The sequence below is a fragment of the Seriola lalandi genome, unplaced genomic scaffold (genome assembly GCF_002814215.2).
Source record: "Seriola lalandi dorsalis isolate HSWRI2012SDOR001 ecotype SW California unplaced genomic scaffold, Sedor1 jcf7180002054744, whole genome shotgun sequence".
NCBI classification, from domain to species: Eukaryota; Metazoa; Chordata; class Actinopteri; order Carangiformes; family Carangidae; genus Seriola; species Seriola lalandi.
The window spans coordinates 151,748-167,357 of NW_019525297.1; the positions used below are offsets into that span (position 1 = coordinate 151,748).

The 15,610-nt window shown below is 38.8% G+C and overlaps 1 protein-coding gene and 1 long non-coding RNA gene across 3 annotated transcripts in view; one reads left to right on the top strand and one right to left on the bottom strand.

Annotated features, from left to right (window-relative positions):
- Nucleotides 1–15,610, top strand: part of LOC147818061 (uncharacterized) — a 16,199-nt gene extending 589 nt beyond the window's left edge. The window contains exon 2 of the long non-coding RNA XR_015438358.1: nt 9,213–15,610. This is a non-coding gene — a long non-coding RNA (uncharacterized LOC147818061). The remainder of the gene's footprint in view (nt 1–9,212) is intronic.
- dlx1a (distal-less homeobox 1a) lies at nt 2,278–6,737 on the bottom strand. Of its 2 annotated transcripts, XM_023424561.2 has the most exons (4): nt 6,400–6,737; nt 4,535–5,127; nt 4,071–4,270; nt 2,278–3,585 (listed from the first exon to the last, which is right to left on the bottom strand). In XM_023424561.2, the coding sequence occupies exons 2-4, from the start codon at nt 4,842–4,844 to the stop codon at nt 3,334–3,336; spliced, it is 762 nt and encodes a 253-aa protein (XP_023280329.1). In that variant the 5' UTR covers nt 4,845–5,127; nt 6,400–6,737; the 3' UTR covers nt 2,278–3,333. The 2 variants fall into 2 exon arrangements, with proteins under 2 accessions (XP_023280329.1, XP_087034978.1); XM_087178852.1 differs by lacking the exon at nt 6,400–6,737 and having other exon boundaries at nt 4,535–5,129.

Here is a 15,610-nt window from a genome sequence, read left to right on the forward strand (position 1 = left end):
GGGGTGGGGGTGCGGTGGGGGGGGCACACAAGTTGTTTTTTTAATTTGGTTGCTGCTTTCATTACTCTCGCATTGTGCTTTGCTAATTTTGAAGCCTCTTCGCATTGACAACTCCGTGATGTACACCTGCAAGCAATTTGCCAGCCTTATACATAGGCTAAGTCTAAGGGAACAGTGACGAAATGGCAGCTCACCTATTTCTCTATGTTTTTTTTTTTTTCTATGGCAGCAGCAAATTTCTTTCAGAGCACTATCTCTTTTGTCAACGCAAAAAGATCCTCCGTGCGAAAAAAATTGCTCATAATTACCTCAGAGATAGGAAACTGCATTAGAATAAATAAGGGCGAAATTACTGTAATTATGCTGGGTTTGATGGGCTCAGCTCGTATAATCAAGAGGAGAATACAGCGAAATAACACTGACCCTCTTGGATGTGCAGCTGCGCCTTTCTAGGGCTAGGTAGGCAGATTTATGTTCCCTTCAGCAGCAATAGCACAATTCATATTCTTTCTTAATAGTATCGAAATATACATAGGCCTATTCTATATGTAAGCTTGTTCACAAAGGACTGTATTTGTTCTGCGGTTTGAATTACAATGAGAGTGGAGAGTGCAGGGTTGAAGAAGAGGATGTTCTACAAAGAAGAAACACTGTAGATAAACTAGACCAGATCTTATTTCTTTTTAGTGCCTCAGACGGTTAGTATATGTGAACGTGTGATGATGTTGCTGCATATAATAATAATAATAATAATAATAATAATAATAATAATAATAATAATAATAATAATAATAATAATACATGCTGAGGTGATAAATTAATGAATCATTGTAATGGTCTGATTTTCCTCTTAAAACCAATGAAACATGGAACAAATGAAAATTGAATATTGCTCGGTTGTGATGTGATGGTGGTTAGCTTTGACCTGTCTGGACTCATGTTGGTTTCAGTCAGTTTTAAAGGGAGGCTCTGCAGACCGTAGACATTGCATGAAATGTGTCATTATAATTGCAAAACATTTATATATTCATGGAGATATGGCAGCAGGAGGAGAGCGTGCACAAGCCGCTGGTTTGCAATAAATTTCTTTCTTTCATTCTTTATTTCCTCTCAGACAAACAGCAAGATGTCAGAAAATAAATTTTGTTTGTATGGTGAATATTTTTGCCTTATTATTTTGATTTTTTAATTTCATTATTTATAACAAAATTTTATTTTAAATTTATAATGAATGAATAGGCCTATTATATTTTTTACCTCTGTCTTATAATTATTTTGCAATGTATAGTCCAGTGTAATGTTGTTTGAATGGACAGCTAATTTACTACTACTACTGCAGATTTATCTTTTAGGCATTTATAAAAAATAAATAAATAAAAAGAGCAGAAAAGAAAAAAAGAAAGATAAATGCAAGCACACAAAATATATATTTTTTTTTTTACATTTTTTAAACTTATATCTAACCAAACTGGTAGCATTTTACGATTTAACAAATTAAAATGCTGCAAAATTGCGTAATAGAGTAAATGAGTAAAGTGTGTGAATAAAGTGAAAAGTTCAAAGAAGGCCTTTGAACTTTTCACTTTCACCGATCTCTATCTGATCCGTCTGTGTCCCGCTTGCTCATCCAGTCTTTTTGCAGCACCTGCCTCTTGCGCAATTATTCACTTAACACACTCAATTGATCTCTCCCATTCATGGCAGAAAATAGGGATTGTCAAAGACAAGTAGAGAGAAGATTATCCATAGGAAAAGTTGAAAAGGAATAAGCGATGTTGTTGAATGAATCAGGTCCCCCGCGCCGCCACGGTTAAACCACAATAACATAAGCGAAGCAGCTTATATAGGATCCACTGTGATTTCTGAAATATTTAGCGTCGTATGTCATTATTTGTTTGTTTTCCACTTTACTCTTAAACCGTAGCTCAACTACGTGTAAAGACATTTTCGTGTAGATGCATAAATTAGTTTTTTTTTTATTTTTTTAGATGCAACACCAGATTTCTAATTCTAAAGTCACTCCAGAGGTTTGACAACATCTGTAACCAGTGAGCAGCAGCAGCAGCAGCACAAACCCATGTAGGCGAAACGACCATAAATCTAAACGACGAGCCTTTTGCAGCTCACAAAAAACGCACTTACATGCTGCCTGCTACAATAACCAACATGATACTGCTTTGTGTCAGCTCACATTAAACCTGCACCATGCTGAAGCCTTTTCTTTTCACACGAGAGGAGGGTGGAGAGGGGGATTTGAATTAGACACCTTTCTTGACATAATTTAAATCATTATTTTACTGCTTTTGAAACTTTGCACATTATGTACATAAACTTCAGAAACAGATAAATAAATTAAAGAGATCAATACAAAACTAAATATTTTCTATGTTGACTAACCACATCTCGACAAATACAGAAAGCCTAAAACCCTGTTTCACAGCGTATCCAGTACAGCACAAAAACAAATCTGAAAATTATGTACAAAATACAGTGACATATGAGCTGCTCACCCTCAGGATTTTTTTTCTTAAGCAGCAAATCGTCAGGCCTTTTACATTTTTCACATAACATCGGGGCACGGCATAGAAAAGCTTTGCTTGCATTAGTGCAGCATTAACAACACAGTGTTGTTATTTCAAACACACTTACAAAATGAACACAGACCGACCTCAACAGAAAAACTAGTCTGAATAATTTAACTTAAATAACAAACACATATAAACAACATAGTAGCAATTTGAGGCTTTGCACAATATGCTCTGTGGTTGAATGTGCTGTAAGCATAATGGCCGGATGGTTACTGGTGGAATTTATAAACTGTTATTATTTGGTCAGAGAAACGCCCCTGTGGCCTAATTAACCTTTAACTGTTGATGAATGCAGATTGATTTTAGGTCTTCATCACCTTGGGCCCGACATCTGGCGTAAACAAACACGTGTTTTCTTATAAACATGTAGCCTACAGCTCAACAACAGAATAACTCACACAAATATGATTTTTTAAAAATAGAAACTGACACAAAAGTGATAAACAGCAGCCAAAAAATGATCCATTTGTCTTCGATTTCCGCTGACTGTCACGGACTTGTTGCCCTTGGGCACATTGCGTGCCTTTTCAGTCTCCCAGCTCCCTCCTCCTCCTCTTCCTACTCCTTCTTTGCTGCTTGCCGTCATCCGGTATGAGGAGGCCACTGTGTCAGCTGGCGGCATGCGGCAGCAAACTCCGGGGTTGGTGTTGTGCATTATCAGTGCTGGGCCGCGCTGAACGGCTGTGAGCCCCTTCACCATCCTGACACACGAGCCATGAGCAGAGTCGAGGGCTGAGGTCTCTGTTCACATGAGCTGTGACTGTTGCATAGACTCTTGGTGTGTGGTTGGATACCATGAGGTGTAGCTGGGAATGTAAGATCCGGTTGTGCCCACTGAAGTCTTCACGGTGGTCGGCGAGCTCCAAACAGGTGCCACCGAGGGAGAGCCGCTCGAAAGTCCACGGCCAGTGGCTAAAGCATTGGTGTCAACTGTGCCACCGCCTTGCTTCATTAGTTTCTTGAATTTAGATCGCTTATTCTGAAACCAGATCTTCACCTGGAAAGACAAAGGAAATAAAAAATTGAAACTGAAGTAAAAAACAGACTAAAAGACACTTTTGAAAAAAAATATGCAGGCTTTACGCACGCAGCAGATTTAATGAAATAAGGTCAAGATCAAGAAAAATAATATTGGCTATTAATATACTGCTCTTGCCTATATATGTGTGTGTGTGTGTGTGTGTGTATATATATATATATATATATATATATATATATATATATATATATATATATACATATATATATAAACACACACATACACACGCATATATATAGTGTATAGTATAGAATATAGTGTGCATATATATATATATAGTATAATTTGTACCCTAAAAATATAGCAATTCATTAATAATAATTAATAATAATAGCCTAGCAATTAGAAGAAGAAGAACCATATAGCCTAGCTATGTTGTGAAAAAGTGTTCCTGGATGTTCCAGCAGAGTGAAGCTATTCGTGAGTCTGTTTCATGGACTTGCCTGTGTCTGAGTGAGACCCAGCGACGCTGCCAGTTCAGCTCTCTCCGGTAACGCCAAATACTGAGTTTGTTGAAATCTCCTGTTCAAAGCTTGAAGCTGTAAACTCGAATAGATAGTCCTTGGTTTTCTAATCTTTTTGCCTTTGCCGTTGAATCGAACTTCTCCGCCTTCGACCACTGTGTTTTTCTCTGTTTCTGGTGCTGAGGGAGACAGAAAAGAGCAAAGAAGGAAAAATGAGGAGGCAGTTGAAGCTAACAGTGTTGCGCAGCAATGAATACTCCAAGCGCTGTACTTTAGGTATAATTATCCTTAATTGCATACATTGTTTATAGCGTTACGCAATAAATAATTACCAAGCCTAATTCCAACGGCTGGGTCCTCTTTTCAATGCAGCGAGGTTTTTATAAAGTAGACAGCCGTGTTTACTCAGAAAGTTAATATTTAAGATGCTGATGCACACTTACCTGTATCCTCTAACCGTGTCTGTGTGAGTGCCGAGCTGTTTTGGTAGGTCTGTACTGTGCTGAGATATGGACTGGTGGAATGGCTGCCGACGGAGTTTACGTATGGATAACCCAAAGATCTGGGGAACGATGAGCCAGGACTGTAGCTGTCGTGCTGGGTATGACCTGCAGAATGTAAACAGTGCATGGGATAGTGTCCGTGAGACATGGAGGAAGGCGACATTTGTTGACTCGGGGGTCCAAACTCCATGAAAACGGTTTTTCCTGAGGCAGGGCTATTAAGACTTTCTGGAATTGTAGTCATTGTCATCTCTTCTGGCGGTTCCGCTTGTCTTGCTTTTGTTGTTTTCCTTCTATGATCTCAGTGAAGGATGGGTCCCAATTTAAGCCGAACTGATTTTTTCTCTTTCCATTCATAAGAAAATGTAGTTTGTGCCTGTGAAAAGTCCTAGGTATGATGCTGTGGACCAAGACAAACTCGCTCAAAGGTTTGAATCTCGGACTCATGAATATTCATCAAAGACTGTCGCTGATTGGTCCACCCTCTCCAAGAGGGAAGCCGATTGGCGACGCTGGGGCTGGGTCCGAAGAACCTGATAAAGTCAAGGAACACCACAATACCTCAGATTTCCTCTTGACATGTCAAGATTCACCATTATGATTATTATTATTATTATATTATTATTATTATTGTTATTATTATTGTTATTATTATATTTTGGAAACCATAATAATATTTTATATTGTAAAGTGATAACATATGTTTCTGATTCCTATTTGTCTCAACATCATCCAAAAATGTTGTCATTTACATCAGTGCAGCGCTCTATAATACAGTAAAATCAGGTCTGTCATATTGTATTCCGAATTGCCGTTTGTCTTATATCCGTCTAAACGTCATTTAATAAAGTTAAATAATATTTCCAGCCTCGTTAAAGCTGCTGTGTCTGCTGGCCAGTTTGATTAAAGCCTTTTTGATTAAAGCTCCTAATGCTCTATCAGGAGGAAGGTGTATTAGCATAACACTAGTGTTCAATTTTCATAAGTAGATCTGTAATTAGTCATGTATTTAACACTTACTGTGGCTTGAGGTCTCAGTTACACCTGGCAACAGTGGGATATTAAAACAGTTTGGTCTGATGTCAAATGAGGAGGTTTATTGGTCCAGGTATTGGCCTAATGATGTTTTATACGCGCTGAAAACGTAGAACCACATCTTATAGCCGCAGGGTATATATAGCCTAGTAAAACAATGTTTTTTAATTAACTACGTGGCCATTCAGCTGTGACAGATCAACGTGTAATTAAATAAAAGTGATCTAAAACAGTCTTTATTAATTTTTCGACGCACCTGGTTACTTCGTATGAAGTTTGAATCATTCTATAACAATGTAATATACAGTATAATCGTGGGAAAATTGTTTATTTCCTTGCTCGGAATAGATTTTTCCCTCCCAAGCTCTCCTGCTTTTACAGCACAGCCATGCATGAATGCACATAGGCCTATTTTCTTATCACTCTGAAATGGTATTCAAGCGACTTTACGCACCTTCTATCGCAATCAATTAATGGTCAGAGTTTTGTAAAACACTGGCACCTTTGATTAGCATGAATCTAAGTGAGGATGGGGGGTGCGGCCAGCCTCCCACAGCCTAACAAGAATAATTATCCATGGACATTGGATTTAATTGAACTGACGACTGACAAAACAGGAGACATTTTTCTTGAGCTGCATGCTCAGACCTCCACACGTCAAGGCTCAAACAGGACCGCTTGCTGCAGCAGTTTAACCGGCCTACATTTGAAAGCGATATCCAAATTTCAACCAGCAGCTAAAAAAAAATAAGCAATGTTTGTCCACTTACTTAAAAAAAATCACGTGAAGGAAAAGAAGCAAATAAATCCGCGCTATCCGGGGTCAGAGAGCCTCCACAGGATGCACATGGTGAAAGACGACGAAGAAGAAGAAGAAGAAGAGGAAAGTATCCAGCAGCTCTTCATATTATTAGGATTCATTTGCAGGCTGCAGCTCTTCTTCTTGTGTCTGAGCAGAGCAGGAACACAGCCTCGCTCCTCCATCCGCAGTCCCTCCAACTCCACCTGAATAACAAATTAAAGGCAGTTAAATTCCGTCACTGTGATTATCAGTGTAATTACATAATTGATCTCAAAACAGAACTAGCAAGTTGCAAAATGTGTTATCAAAATGCAGGCTCTGACATCACGGCGCGTGTGCCACAGTGTGCCAGGCGGCTGCGGATGCCTGAATTTAAAGATTTCTGTGAAATATTAGGCTATAACGAAAGCTGGTCCCTTGTCCCCTAAAATAGGCCAATTTGAAGTGATTTCTCTGGAATTACTTTCGAAAAATGCTTCAAGATTTCCTCTATCAACAACGACAGTGATAATGGTAGTACAACCAATAATTATCATCTTCCAGAACAGAGGACAGATTTTTATGGGTACTTGGTGGGTGCGACTGATAACTGTCATTATTTTCCCACGATTATAGTATCTGCAAACTGAAACGCGGCTGTGAGGGAAACCATTAACAGAATAGAGGCAGAATTTGAAGAAAAATGTAAAATAATACCACGAGAATACTACTAATAATAGCAATAATAATTAGAGGCTTTTTGCTGAAGTGAATGTAATTTAGGGCTGAAGAGGCTTACAGAATGTAGTGCTGCATATATTATATTAATTTTATTGATACCTTTTGCAAAATCAATCATTTACAAAGTTCTGATTTGCTTGCAATCTTAAGGATTAACTCTTTATTTGAGGGATTTTCTGAGGCCATCCTCAGTGTCATAAGAATGAGCAAGCATGTGATAATATTACCACTTTAATTTATAATTTGACTCCTGCGCTCGCTGGCAGGAGGGCAGAACAGGCCACAGCGGTCCTTCCTGCGGCATGGCAGCAGGGCTCTAACTAGCCACACTAAAAATAAAGTCCTCCATGCATGGATGGAGCGCGGAGGCAGGACTCATTAGGAGTGAGTAGCTCTGTGGCTGAGGGTGTTTTAACACCTGCTACTCTTCACCTGAGGGTTAGCGCCTGTCTCTTATACACATCTCCAAGATGTCACAGACTTCATTTCAGTCCGGTGATAGAAAGCCCTCCTCAACTACCATGCCAACCCACATTTTAACAGCCACCAAATATTATCCCGACCGCGGTGCATTGGTAAACTGTGTATCCATGCTGTGTGAAGGCTCAGCTCCCTGTGCTCCCTGCAGACTCTGCATGGGAGCAGTGATTAATTATTGTCATTGGAGGTGCAAGCAACTGTGAGGTTTTTTTTTCTTATTTCCCCTGCTCATGAAGGAGACATAATGCTGCTTTAAAACATGCATTTACATGTTTCTTTTATATAGGATGCAGTTATGTGATTTGTTGTTTTTTTTCAGCTTCAGCTTAATCATGTCTAAAGGTATTTGACCATTTCAGCTGATTTTACTCAAAATACTGTATCTGCAAATTCAATTCTTTTAAATTCACATTTTGATCAATTTTCACATCTTTTATCTGCTGTCACAGAGGCCTAGATGCATGCACTCAGTAGCCTATCATGCTGCATAAATGACTATCTCAAATGTACTAATTCATAACAAAAAAATAAAATGTTCCCACACTCTGTGATGCTTTTTTTTTTTTTTTTTTTTTAAACATTAATACAGCAGCTCATCCTTTCTCAAACTGCCCATTATGGACATTATTACTACATCACCTCAACTACAAATACAAATATAATTTGGCGAGTGACTGGCAGCAGAAATGTCACACTATATGAAGGTTGTATTTCACATTTTAAAGGCAGTGGATCAAACAAGTGAAATTGCCTTTTGCTCTGCTTCCTGTCTGGTTTTTCTGCTCGCTGCCATCCTGTAATTTGCGGCGTCAATGAACGCAAACTAGATGCACTACAATTAACTCGATTCAGTGTCTATTTTCATGTTCAGTGTGGCATCAAAATGTGAATTGATTTTGTTTACTGAGTTATATGTAAACAAAAAATGAATCATAATATCTGAGAAACAAGATTGTTACTCTGGTTAATTGATTGCATTATCATAAGGGCCAGGAGAGATACAGGAAGAAAATGAAACAGTGTTAAGTTTTTTTGTGTGTTAAGGTTTTAGAAAATACCAAACAGCCCAAACCAAATTTACTATCTCAGAATAATTTAATGTATTTAAAAACATTATTGGAAGGTTTATTTTTGTGTTATAATCAGATTTTATAACTTGATTTTCTCACCTGCAAGTGGTTCCTCTTTCTGAAATTAAATTAATTTAACAAACAAGCACGTTATTTATTTCTTAAGGGCCCGATGAGTCATTTTTTCCATATAAATTAAAGTTTATTCAGATAATTAGATTTTCTGAAAACAAAAAAAATGAAAAAATTACTAACTTGTTATTTATTTAATCAAAAGATCTGTCAGGTTGGGAGTAGAAGCAGCTTTAAATCTTGTTATAAATTTTTTGTGTCGGGGCTAACCTTTACATTTGGATCACAGATTATGCTTATTATACATATTAAAAAGTAGATCAAGTCCTTGTTTTAACATGCCAAACATATAGAATGTTTTTTCATAACTAATAATAATGAAACAATGAATTAGTGTTGATTTGTACTGGAAAGTAATGTTTGCTTTCTTTGTTTTCAGACACTGATGACCCTAAGAGGAAACTGCATCACATCCTTTGGGGATGTACTGATCAAACGCTCCTGGGACTCCAATTTGTACTTGTTGCTCAGAAGACTGCTCTATTTTTTAATTTCATTTTTTATAATTTATTTTTTTCTTCATGCAGAAGCAGAACCTTTATGAAAAATTATGAGCCCAAGTAACTATCATTCTCTACTGCAAAAACATGCAGTGGATAAAAAGAAGGAATCTATAATCAACACGTGTACAATGGGACTTACAGCTGGTCATTGCAGAGTTGAGAAGTCATATTTCAACTCCTTTCCCCCTTTCAGTCCTCAGAGCAGCTCTCTCCTCGGAAAGCTGGGGTCACAGTGTGGATAAGCCCCCAGCGAACTGGTAGAAATGCTGTCCCCATTACAGCAGCAGCAGGGGTCAGGCCATGGCAGCAAGCATCCAACCTGCCCGAAATTGGCTGCAAAATGACCAATTACCTGAGTGAAGGCTGGGGAGAAAGGACTTGGGAAAATATGGCTTTTACTTAATTCAGCTAAACTGTAAAAGAAGCTAGTGTCACATTGACGCGTCATACTTGCCACATGTTACAGTATGAAATCTTCAGCTTATCAGAAAATCAATTTTAAAGAAAATCTAAATTTAATAAACTCTTGGTTTGATGTGACAGAGCTGGATTGCAGGTGATAAAATCAATATAACATAGCTATAAGCTGGGGAATGATTTCACCAACACTAAAACAATGACTGATTAAACTTCTTTACACGTAGGTCTAATTGAATTTATTTCCCTGCAAATGGAAAACATGCTAATTTGGAGAGCTGGGCTGCTTGACGTTCAGCTGCCACCGCGCCTTTAGTCTGAAACCCCTTTTTAGTTTTTGTTAAGAGTTAAGTCTCCAACAAAGACAGGAAGGAGGTCAGCACTCAGCCAACACCTGAATGCGCCTCTTTTTTTTGTGCTCCCCTTGATCCCCACAGTCTGTGCCTGTCATTAGTCTTAATGATGGAAAATTGTCATGTTGATACAAGTCTTGCTCTCCCCCTCTCTTCTTTGTATAAGTAGAAGGTGGAAGCTCCATTTGTAACAAAGTTCTTTGTGACTAAAAGCCGTGGACATTGCATTTGTGCCGGGGGAGAAAAAAGGCTGTAGATGCTCTTTCCATAGCTGGGATAATTATTCCTACTGTGACCTTAATGATTCGCTCTGTTCATCCTGCATCTCATCCACGCGCCAGGCCCTCAGCAGAGCCCTGTGTCAGGGAATATGAAAAACCCATATAATGAAACCATTTTGGCTGATGGAAAAAAAGGGCTACTGAAGCTGCACTTGCTACAAAGACGGCTCAATTATATGAGTAATTGTGATAATTTTCCCTCCATTCACTGCTTTCTCTGAAAGGTAAAAAACACAGATGCTGAAAGGGAAATTACTTGGACAATATATAATCTGTGAAATGGTCACAACAGAAAAAAGGTGACTGTAAGAAAGTGTAGGACTATAAATAGGTATGTTAATGCAGGGCACATAAATACACCCTCAGAGGCTCAGAGACATAAACAAACAGCACTACCCTGTGCAAGCTCATGTGAAAAGAAAGAAAACACGGAACAAATGACCATTGAAAAAAAACATGATAAAAGTAGATATGCAGCTGCCAGAAAATTAAACCTCCTTCTCCTTCCTATTGACAAATTTCAGCTCCTGAAAATGCACCCCCATAGTTGGCTATCATTTGTTGTTCTCTGACAGGAAAAGGATAATTACCTCTCTCAGAGGCAGGAGGACTGACATGCCCTTTAGACTTTGCCATGAATGCAGAAGCTTGATAGAAAGCTTGAGGAATAATTTTGTTCTTTTGCCTTCCCTTTATGTTCAAGAGCATGTTTTGTTCCAAAGAACTTAGAGATGGCAGTATTGTAGAGTGCATTAAACCATGGGTGTTCATACTGTAAATATGACATCCCCGTGTCTATCAGCTTCTCCATTCGAGGGAAAAACTCTAAAATGCATTAAAATTTCAATTTCATCTCGCTGGGAGACAGACGAGATAGTGAGATATGCATTACTTTTTCCTTTCACAGTGGGTGTTGGATTAAACATTTCTTCCCTCTCGCTGAAAAAAAAAAGAAAAAAGGAGCTTCTTTCTGTCAGGCAGTGGCGAGGCCGTAAATTCAAGTTTTTTTGGAGACGGAAATTCATTGTATTTTAGGAAGTGTCCAACATATGCACATCTGCATTAAAGCAGATACTAAATCAACTCTTCACCATGTCCTGTAAGAGACCTATATGCTCTGATTTCCTGCGCTTCAGGAAAAATATCACTAAAAATTTTAGCACTGGCCTACATATATATAGTTAGATACATAGACTGATTGTTTTTTCGTTCTTCCCTTCCACCAACAGATTCTTGCACGTTGCTTCATTACGTCCACAACCTCTTCCGCTAAAAAGTGCATTATTGCACAAACCTCCCACAAGTATGGCTGCTGAACCCTCAGGCGCTGCAATCTGGAATAAATCTTTCCAGACAAGCCGAGCAACATTACAGCCTTGCAGCTCAAATACTTGTATCACACTCAAATGATGAGTCTCTGTCACACACCATGTCATCAGTTTCACCCCAACCCCCCAATAACGTCCGTCCCATTGAGCAGCCTCGTGTGTTATGGGGGCCAAGACAGCCAGAGACCCCCTGGTCCTACTTGATTGTGCCTCCTGTAACATGGAGAAGCAGCTTGGTCCCACAACCAGCCTATACTCAGCATCGCTTTTGTGTAGCGCACAAACACACACACACAGGCACACACACACACAAACCCACAAACCACCAATCTCAATTCAGTGCACCCCACTGTGCACTTCCTGACAGCCCCAGAAATGTTTTCAAGTTGTCAAGACCCTACAGTAATAGTCTGGGAGCAGAAAATACAACAAAACAATAATCATGTGATCACAAATTTAGGTTATGTAAGGGCTGTAAGAACAAAAACTGTTTGGGTTGCTTCATACAGGCTCTTTCATTTACTGTTTTCATTTTGTTTCACATTGAAATCTGGCTCAATATTTAAACTGTTTGCTCCCTTTGACACAGAACCAAAAAAGCTTTTCAAATCTGTTTCTTTGAAGTTGCAGCTGTTTTGATATTTGAGCATAAATTCATTTCTATAAACAGGTTCATTTAGCTCACCTAGTGGTAAGGGACAGAAAATTATTGTATTGCATTTATTCTCATACGTATCAGGCTACAACATAGTCTGATGCAACTTGAAATAACAGTGATGATTTAGAAGCTTTTGGTTTGAAAGAAGCTGTAATGTTCAGGTAACAGGTGACACCATTTCACTATGTCCACTTCTAATGTGCGATTTGGTAGCACTGAGAAAGTTATTGTTCCACTAACATATTATAGTTTAAACAGGACTATATCATCTTTAATTATTTATGCAATTTAAGTTACTAATGGTGAAACAAATACCAACTCAATAATGTATTATTTTGAGATACCAGAGGGTGGGTGTTGCAAGGGGCAAGAAAATGAAAAGAAAGCACACAGGCTCCTCTGCCTACCCCAGTAATTTTAGTACTGTCTCTGAACACTGAATTATGTGCTGAAGTGCATGGTGCAAAATCTCTGCACTAAAACAACAGAGAAAGTATCGCATGTTGTACAAATTTTAAAGCCAAAATGCTTTCTTTAAGGACATTATGAAAATGATTGGGGTGCAGAAGGGGCGGCTGTACCTTATGGTTCACTTTCTTAAACAAGTAAGACCCTTCCAAGCATTATTAATATTCTGTTGACTCCCCTCTATATCTCAAAAACTCACCATTACAGCTCACTTTGCCAAAAATAACTAAAAATGGACAAAGAGTTTGAGATGCTGTTCTCTGATTTATACCTAATAATTTTCACATGGTACCCAAATCAAACACTGAGTGGAATTATCATTTTCCAAAATGTTGGCAAACACAACAAAATGATGGGTCCTGTTTATTGGATATTCAAAGTATTCTTTATTTTTGAACCAAGCTGTCACTGTGACTTAATAGTTATTATTTTAATTTTTGACTTTGCTGTTGTTCTGCTTTCTGTTCAGGATGCAGATTAAAGTGAAGGTAGATTCACTAATAACAAAAGTTCCATGTCTTTTTTGTTACTCCAAACTGACATATCCATCCCATCAGCTTCTAGTTGAGTTTGATGGGGAGAGGAAATACACATTATCCCAGCTATAGAAAGAGTTTTGGACAAAATCTATCTTTTCGATGTAAATATTCGATGTTTTTACATTTTCTAGAACAAAATAAAATCTAACTGCAGTGAGAAAAAACATTTAAGGGCGCTTCCCTGCTCTCCCAAAACCATCCAAAAACTATAACCCACTCCCTTTTTTCATCCCCCTCGTTCCTTAATTTTCATACAGTCACATTTTAAAAAATATATTTTTTTCCCCCCCAACAGTGGCAGTGTGAAGACTCATGATCATACACATGTGATTCACAGATGCAGGTATAAATGTAGGGTCTATACTATTGCCCCTAGGAGCACAGACTACACTGACCCTCAGACAGAGGTGGTCTGACTTTGTTCTTCATAGCCAGCAGTCTGATATAAACCAGTCTGACCTACAGCTGTACCTCACAGATATTACTAGCCAGGGACGGAGAGCCTCATGTTCCAATTACACTGCTGCACCGCTGCCTGAAGCGCAGCCATCTATGGAGAAAGCTAAGACAAGGCTGTCACAGATTTTAATAAATGTAGGGAACGCTGCATGGGAAAAGTGTTGCTGTCTCAATAGAGTGACACAGACAGGCCAAGGCTGTCAATGGAGCCCCTAATGACAGAGTAAGATAATGACAGACCCCAGTTAGAATCAGCAGGAAGAGGAAGATCAATCTGCAGCCAGAGAGGGAGGGATGAAAGGAGGGGGACAAAACTGTGGGCTCTTTCTTTTCTATTTTCTCAGTTTTAGCTCATCTCATACATATATCTTTCTGCTGCAGCTGGCTCGCATTGTGGCGGGGCAGCTCTGCATTAAGCGCAGTGGATCAATAGCCATTACAACTCCCTCACAGCCTGACACATCGCAGGGCCACAGTTGACATTTCACTCAGGGCCGCATTGATCCCCAGTGCACTATATTCCAGCCCCCAGTTAGTAGCCGAGCCTGGGGTCTGGCTGGAATTGAAAAGCAAGGGAGGGGGGTGTAAAATGGCAGAGGGGTGGCTAACCAGCTGCCCGTGCTACAAGTAAACAGCACACCCCTTGATGCATTCCTCATTTTCAATCTACTGGTTTTCCTGCCACTACTGGCAATCCGAGAGGCTCTATCAGAGGATCAAAGCATGACCTATGTGAATTATTTATACATGCACCAGATCATTGTATATGTGTGTGTGTGTGTGTGCGCGCGTGTGTGTTTGCTCGTGCGTGTGTGCGTGCATGTGCGTGTGCATGTATAAGGCAGAAATAGCCACAGTGAAATCATTGTTGATAGCATCTGTAGGATTTTGCAGACCAGTGGAAAGGCAGACGGGTAAAAAAAAAAAAAAATCCAAAATAAGCATTTGGTGCAATTAAAAAATGGGAGTTTCCAAGAAACCTTGCTCAAAATAAACACGGAAAAATAGTAGACAACACAAAATTAGCCACAATTTGAGTTAATTTCTTTTTAATTGCCTTCTGAGACCTGAGATGTTATCTCTGTGGTCAGTTTGACTTTGCAGCATGATCACTGAAGCTGGTACACAGTGCTGAATTCATACAGTAGCTGCAAAATGTGTGTTTTTCCAAAATATAGATAAGAGTTCAAAAATATGACTAACAATAAATACTGGAAACATTTTGATACAGTCCTCTTGTATTTCTGGTGTATATTCCATTAGGACACTTTGTATGTAATATAAAGTCATGTTTAACCTGCCCATTTGCAATTTGTATTGTTTTTCATCACAGTGAATCACATCAATCACCTTTTTTGAGAAGAAAACATTATCGCTATCTTTGTGGAAATGTTCCAGGACTTATGTTGTTGTGCACAGTGATGTGTGTTCACTGTGTGAGTTCTCAAAGCGTTTCAGTTAAATGGAGGAAAAAAAAAAAAAAAAAAGAGGATCTTCTCATAACTCCTCTGCCAGCAATCAGTGCAGCTGGGTTTGATTTCTAAATTGCACTTCATATTTGAAAAATAGGGGAATTCCCAGATAAAATGACTAAAAGAGATTAAATACCTGCCAGGTGTCATGTGACCACATTGTTCCCTGCAAAGACTGATGGAGGGGGAATTCTGTGGAGGGAAAAGAAGAAAAACATTAGAGTGGAATTTTCTTTTGCTGAACATCTTATGTGAAACATTTGAATCTTGAAATAAAGGATGCAAGCTGTTTTCTCCTC